Below are 6,769 nucleotides of genomic sequence, written 5' to 3'. Positions count from 1 at the left end.
AGCATCTGTGAAGAGAAATCAGAGTTAACGTTTCAGGTCCATCCTCAGTTGTGAGGAAGGACACTGGACCCGAAACATTAACTCTGATTTCTCTTCACAGATGCTACCGGACCTGCTGAGCTTTTCCAGCAACTTCTGTTTTTGCTTCTGATTTAAAGCATCCACAGGACTTTTAGTTTTTACTCAGATCTTACCTGTTTATTTGTGCAGTGAACTCATCTACTTTGTTGCAAATGCTATGTTAATTCAGTGAGAGCTCATTTCATAGAATCCCTACAGTGTAGGAGCAGGCCATTTGTCCCTTTAGAAAGCATCCTACCCAGACTCATCCAGTCTCTGTAACCCTGCATTTCCCATGGCTAATCCACCTAGCCTGCAAATTCCTGGACAATAGGGAGAATTTAGCATGGCCAATCCACCCTAACCTGTACATCTTTGGATTGCATGAGGAAACTGGAGCACCGGAGGAAACTCATATGGACACGGGGAGAATGTGCAGACTCCACACAGACAGTCACCTGAGGCTAGAATTGAACTGAGGTCCCTGGTGCTGTGAGGCAGCAGTGCTAACCACTAAGCCACCATGTCGCACGCATTGTATAGGGCTAGAGCCTGCAAAAACGACCATGCAAATTTTGAGTGGCTGTTGTCCATTTTGCCACTTGCTGTGCCATTCGGTGCGATCATGGCTGATCTGATTGTAATCTCAAACGCCCTTCCCACCTATCCTGATAACCTTTCACCCGTTTGGCTCATCACAAATCTATCTACATCTACCTTAACAATTTTCAAAGACACTGCTCATACCACCTTCCCAGGAAGAGGCTTCCAAAGACTCATGACCATCTGATAAGAAAACAAAAATCACCTCATCGCTATTTTAAATTCATGACCCTCATTTTTAAACGGTGCCTCCCCCCACCCTCCATTACCACTACCACTACCTCTCCCTCCCAGGAAAATCCTCTTCACACCTACCCTGTCAGGACCCTTCAGAATCTTTATAAGTTTCAATGAAATCACTTCTTATTCTTCTGAGTGCGAGTAATTACACAAGTCGAGCCTTCCATCTCTTCCCAGCAGGACTACCACCTCCCAATTCCTCGTTCCAGATATTTGTGTACTAAATCCTGTGGGTGTGGTCCAGAACCATATGCTGAAACCTGCCCTCGTTTTCCCCACTACAGGAAGAAGTCCATCAGATCTCTGAAGATGGACTGTTTGAACGAGCATTGCCTAAACTGGATCAGTTGGAACGTGAATCTGAAGCCCGTACAGAGCCTGCGTGGTAAGGGACAGTCTGCAATTATTCAGGAGTAAACTAGCAGCTGTAAGGAACTCCCTTCCTAACAGTAGAGTCATACAGCACGGGGAAACAGACTCTTTGGTCCAACTCGTCCACACAGACTAGACATCCCAATCTGACCTAGTCCCATTTGCCAGCATTTGGTCCATATCCCTCTAATCCCTTCCTATTCATATACCCATCCAGGTGCCAAATGAATGTTGTAATTGTACCTACCTCCGCCACTCCTCTGGCAGCTCATTCCAGACACGTACCATCCTGTGCATGAAAATGTTACCTCTCGGGCCCTTTATCAATCTTTCTCCTCTCACCTTAAACCTATGCCCTCTACTTTTGCACTCCCCCGCCCCAGGAAAAAGACTATGTCTATTTACCTTATCCATGCCCCTCATGATTTTATAACCCTGTATAAGGTCATCCCTCAGCCTCCGACACTCCAGGGAAAATAGCCCCATCCTATTAAGCCACCTGTTCTAGCTCAAACTCTTCAGTCCCGGCAACAAACTTGTAAATCTTTTCTGCACCCTCAAATTTCACAACATCCTTCTTTTAGAAGGGCAGCCAGAATTGTACGCAATATTCTAAAAGTGGCCTCACAAAAGTCCTGTACAGCTGCAACATGACCTCCCAACTCCTATACTCGATGCACTGACCAATGAAGGCAAGCATACCAAATGCTGCCTTCACCACCCTGTCTACCTGCAACTCCATTTCAGCAAACTATGTACCTGCACTCCTAGGTCTGTTTGGCAACACTTCCCAAGGCCCTACCATTAACTGTATAAGTCCTGTCGTATTTGCCTTACCAAATGCAACACCTCACAGTTAACTAAATTAAATGCCATCTGCCACAAAGACTGCAGCAAGTAAAGAAGACAGCTAACCGGCATCTTCTGCAGGGCAACTAAGGGTGGCCAGTGACGCCCACATCCTATGTTGAGTTTTAATAAAAACTGTTTCCCAGGGCTGGCCTGATGTAACTAGTCTCAACAATCCCAGGGTTCCTGCTCCTGACCACTGTCAGTGATCCCTGGGTTAGAGCGTGCGATGGTTAATAGAGAGCAAGGTGAACAATGTGAACTGCATTGTTTATCCCTTTTTTGTTTTGGAAATAATGTGGATGTTGATGTGTGTGGAGTCAACGTGATCTGTCATCTGGTGAATGAAGCCACTGTTGCTGAATTTCAGGCGTCCCACAGGCTCCCCAGCTGTGGACCTACAGACACACCTGGTGCCATACCTGCTGCAGCAGCGTGATTACCTGCGTGTGAAACTGAAGAGGGTGAAGGAGGAGAATGCAGCTCTGGCAGAGTCAGTCCTCCAAGGCAGGAACAGGGTTGAGTCATTGGTGCGAGTGCGAGACGAGCAATATCAGCGATGGCAGGTATGGAATACTAGTAAACAGCAGCTCGGCTCAATGATGCCCCATATCAAGGTAACAGTAACTAGCAAGAGACAGTGTAAATCTTCCACCATCCCTGCCTCCAGCTCCCTCAGTGCGTGTTCCATGTTTTTGGGGAGGAGGGGGGTTGCGGGTGTTGCTGCCTCAATATCCTGTGACAAACAGGGTGGCACGGTGGCTCAGTGGTTAGCAGTGCTGTCTTACAGCACCAGAGACCCAGGTCCGATTCCACCCTTAGGCGACTGTCTTTGTGAGTTTCCTCCCACAGTCCAAAGAAGTGCAGGTTAGGATGGATTGGTCATGCTAAATTGCCTTGTAGTGTCCAGGAATGTGCAGGCTCGGTGGATTTGCCATGGGAAATGGAGGATTACAGGGATAGGGAAGAGGGCTGGATTTGGGCGGGATGTTCTTCAGAGGGTCGTATGGATTCGATGGGCCCAATGGCTGTAGGGATTCTATGAACATTTGGTATGTGTTTGGAGGAGGCTGGACCTTGATGTCCTGTTGCTAACGTTAGTGTATTTGACTCCCAGGAATGTACTGAACTCTGTCGTCAGTTTCAGTTGGACGAACACTGAACGAGTGAAGATGGCTGGTTTCCGAATGCCATTGTTGAATTCCAAGTGTTTTTGTAATTTTTGATGTGTTTGTGCACCTTTACTCACGTTCTGTGACCTTCGGAAGTGAACCAGCTCAGGTCAAAGCCTCTGCACAATGTCACTAAATTACTGGTGAGGAGGTGAATGGTACCCAGGTAAGAAGGGTGACTGAATGATGTGTGTAAGGCAGAGAGAGGAGTAGCAGTGCTTCAGTGACTGTCCTGTGGTCTGAATTTCTCTGCTGGCTGACTGCAACCCATGTGATAAAACTGAAGGGCAGTCACACTCTCAACCAAATTTAACTCTATCCAGGTTGAAAAAGGCCAGTGAACAGATAAAAGATAGGCTGTTTAAGGTGACAGTGTGAAGGAAGCTTTATTTTGCTGGCCCTTCCTTGGGAGTATTTGATGGGAGCAGTGTAGAGAGAGTTTTACTTTCAGTTTGAAAGAACAGAGGAAGCTTTATCCTGTATCTAATGCTCTACTGTGTTTGATGGGGGCAGTGTAGGGGAGGTTTTACTCTGTATCTAACCCCATGTTTTTCCTGTCCTGATGGTGTTTGATGGGGGCAGTGCAGAGTGGGTTATTTCCGCAGCAGTATCCCTCAACTTGACGGATACAAAGGTCCCCTGAAACCTGGATGTTTGGCCTCTGCCTTTAAGGTTTGACTTTTGAAAGTCCATCTCTGTTGCTGTGTATTGGTAAATCTGTTGTGTTCATTTTCTTCTGTCGTAGTGCTGCTCTCTGTATAACTGTGCTTCCAAAGTTACTGTAAGTGTTGATCAAGTCTGGGTTTGTTTTGATATGGTTGATCACTCCTTTAACCCCTCAGCAAGGGTATCTGTAAGGGGTCAATGAATTGGCTCAGTGTCTGTGTCAGGCTCTTAGCTGACTTGGGGAAGAGATGTAAATCAGGCAGTGGTTCACCAAAACAGCACCTAACCTCATGACCAGACATACACCTTATGTCTCTGGATGGATGACCTCCTCTCATTTTGGTCTATTTATTAAGCAGAATCTCTAGCCTTCCTGCCAGTCTGTGTGTGTGTGGACACTCTGAAACTCATCTGAAACCAACAGCCTGATATTTCACTGGCTCAGTTCTATCACAGTCTCCAGCAGCTGCTCATTCCTCCCTGGGACTGACTGCTTCAACAGACACAAAGAGTGGCATCTGTACTCACACTGCAGGGAACATTGTCTGCACTGTATGAACAAATTTCCTTCTGGGGAAGTGGGGTGGCTGTTTAATTTGTCACGGTGTTGGGGGGGGGAATGAATTAACCATGTAAATTTGTGTGTGCATGTGTTGGAATTAAATTGAAGCTGAACATTGGCATGAATTACAAAACCGTCCTGTGTTCTGTCTCTTAATTTCCTCCTCCCTCGTACTAGGTTACAGGTCCCACAGCAAGGTGGGACTATCTATGCTGTGTGCTTTGGGTAGCCACACCGGCCTGTTGGCCTTTATTTCCTTCTCCCAGCGGAGGGAAGGAAGGGCAACTTGCTGTTTCTGTTGATCCCTGAGCTGGGACAGGCGAGATGAAAATGACAAGTGCTAAATCCTGGCGATTTCTGGCTGATGTAGTCACTGTTCTGTAAATGGGAAGCACCTGTACCAGCAATAACACAGTATCCCAGCTCTTTATTAGACCGAGACAAGTAGTAACCCTTCAGTCTCTGGAATGGGCTGCTTAATGGAGGATTGACTCCCGAACGAGGTTACCAGCTGGAAGGAGAGAGAACTTTAACTCAGTGAGAATGAGCTCAGCATCACCAAGTACAACAGAAGGCTGTTTGACCCATCGTGTTTATGCCAGTATTATCCAATTCCACTCTGTAAGACCAACCAATCTCACTGACTGTTTGTTTAGGCTCTAGACCACAACAACTAACTGCTTCCATCCAGTTACTTAGTTCCTGTGTCACTGCCATGGCACTACACGTCCCTAATGTATCCTCATCCTAATTTTCAAATCACTCTTACTTTTCTAAGAAACATCCTTCAGCCCCTACATCTCTCCCTTTTCTCTGTAACCTCTTCCAGACCTCTCTCTATCTCTGACCTCCCCCAGCCCCTGCACCCCTCCCTTTCTCTGTCACCTCCTCCACCCTCTACACCCCTCCCTATCCCTGTCATCTCCTTCACCCTCTCCTCCCTCAAATGTAACTCCTTAAAATATTGCGCTTTGCCCAAGAGTTATGTTGCTTTAAATATAAAGACTTTGTATCTGTCGCTGGCAGCGTCTCAATCTGGGATTCTTTACTACACTGAAGTAGCTACATAACTAGCTCTCGGTGCGCTATTGAAGGAGACTGTCACAGTGGCAGTTGCTTATATTATAAAGTTGGACCCCACCTCCACCCCGCAGCCTTTAAGCGCGCACAACTTGATCAGTATCAAAATTCTGCATCAGAATTCCAGCGATGCCAGATGTGACCAGGAGAAATAGAGTTCATTGCAAAGTGTTATCTCACTGTGTCTCCAAACACTTGGGGACAATAGAACTCGCCTCCAGAATGTTCAGCTCCTGAATAGCAGATTAGAGGAGCTCTGATCTTTTGCCCTGTGTAGCCGTCGGGACCATTACCCAGCTAATGGGCTGAGGGACTACTCCCGCTGACTGTGACAGAGACACAGCACTCCACTGATCCTCCCCTCTCTGCTTCTCTGCATTGCAGCCTCCGTTACCAAGGTTTTACACTCTTGACTCCAGCTTCTTTCACACCAATGGACACGAACAATCCTGCTGGAGGTGGGGGGACTGTGCTCATTTCTTATTGAAAGAGAAAGTTTTGCTGCTGAAAGGACCATACTCTGGCTTCCTTACACTCAATTGTTTCCTTTATCTAGTTCACTCTGCCTCAACCTAACCTTGTTTTCTAATTAGTTGGTGGTGGTGGCGGGGGGCACAGGAAGGGAATTACATTTCCTTAGTACCTTTCACATTCTCAAACACTTTGTCTAATCAAGTACTTTTGAATGCAGTTGCTGTTTTGTTGTAGAAGAATTGGCAACGAATTTGTGCACAGCTAGCTCCCACAAACAGGATTGGTGGTGACCCAGACCATTGGTTTTCTTGATTTTGGCTGAGGAATAAATACTGGCCCCAGGAGACCAGGTTTTTTAAGTCAGCTCTTAAAAAATTAGGCTGGAGTGCCTTTTACGTTCACCTAAGTGAACAGACAGGTCTAACATCTTATCAAAAATAGCGCTTTCACCAGTGCAGCTCTCCCACTGTACCACATTGTCGAGATTTTTCTGCCAAAGTCTGACTTGTGTACTTCTCAGCTTGTGACTCAGCCCAAGAACGTACCTGTCTGGGGGTCTACCCTAACGAGCAAGCCTGAAGGACGTTTCAGGGGTGTTGTTGGGATGCTGTATCCTGTTTTTGTGAAGATTTGTAGCTCGGGTTGTGGATGAGGTTGTCGACATGCTCTGGTGGGTTTGGTTGCAAAAGTT

General features: G+C 46.7%; 1 protein-coding gene across 1 annotated transcript in view; it reads left to right on the top strand.

Moving 5' to 3' along the window:
• si:dkey-6i22.5 (polyamine-modulated factor 1) overlaps positions 1 to 4,658 on the top strand; it is a 5,228-nt gene extending 570 nt beyond the window's left edge. Inside the window, exons 2-4 of the mRNA XM_048620314.1 lie at positions 1,184 to 1,288; positions 2,495 to 2,690; positions 3,242 to 4,658. Of these exons, the coding sequence (XP_048476271.1) occupies positions 1,184 to 1,288; positions 2,495 to 2,690; positions 3,242 to 3,286 (346 nt within the window). The 3' untranslated portion in view covers positions 3,287 to 4,658. The remainder of the gene's footprint in view (positions 1 to 1,183; positions 1,289 to 2,494; positions 2,691 to 3,241) is intronic.
• The last annotated feature ends 2,111 nt before the right edge of the window (positions 4,659 to 6,769 follow it).

The sequence above is a fragment of the Rhincodon typus genome, chromosome 46 (genome assembly GCF_021869965.1).
Source record: "Rhincodon typus isolate 14 chromosome 46, sRhiTyp1.1, whole genome shotgun sequence".
NCBI classification, from domain to species: domain Eukaryota; kingdom Metazoa; phylum Chordata; class Chondrichthyes; order Orectolobiformes; family Rhincodontidae; genus Rhincodon; species Rhincodon typus.
The sequence above is the reverse complement of the archived record's forward strand: the minus strand, read 5'-3'. Positions and strand labels throughout refer to the sequence as shown.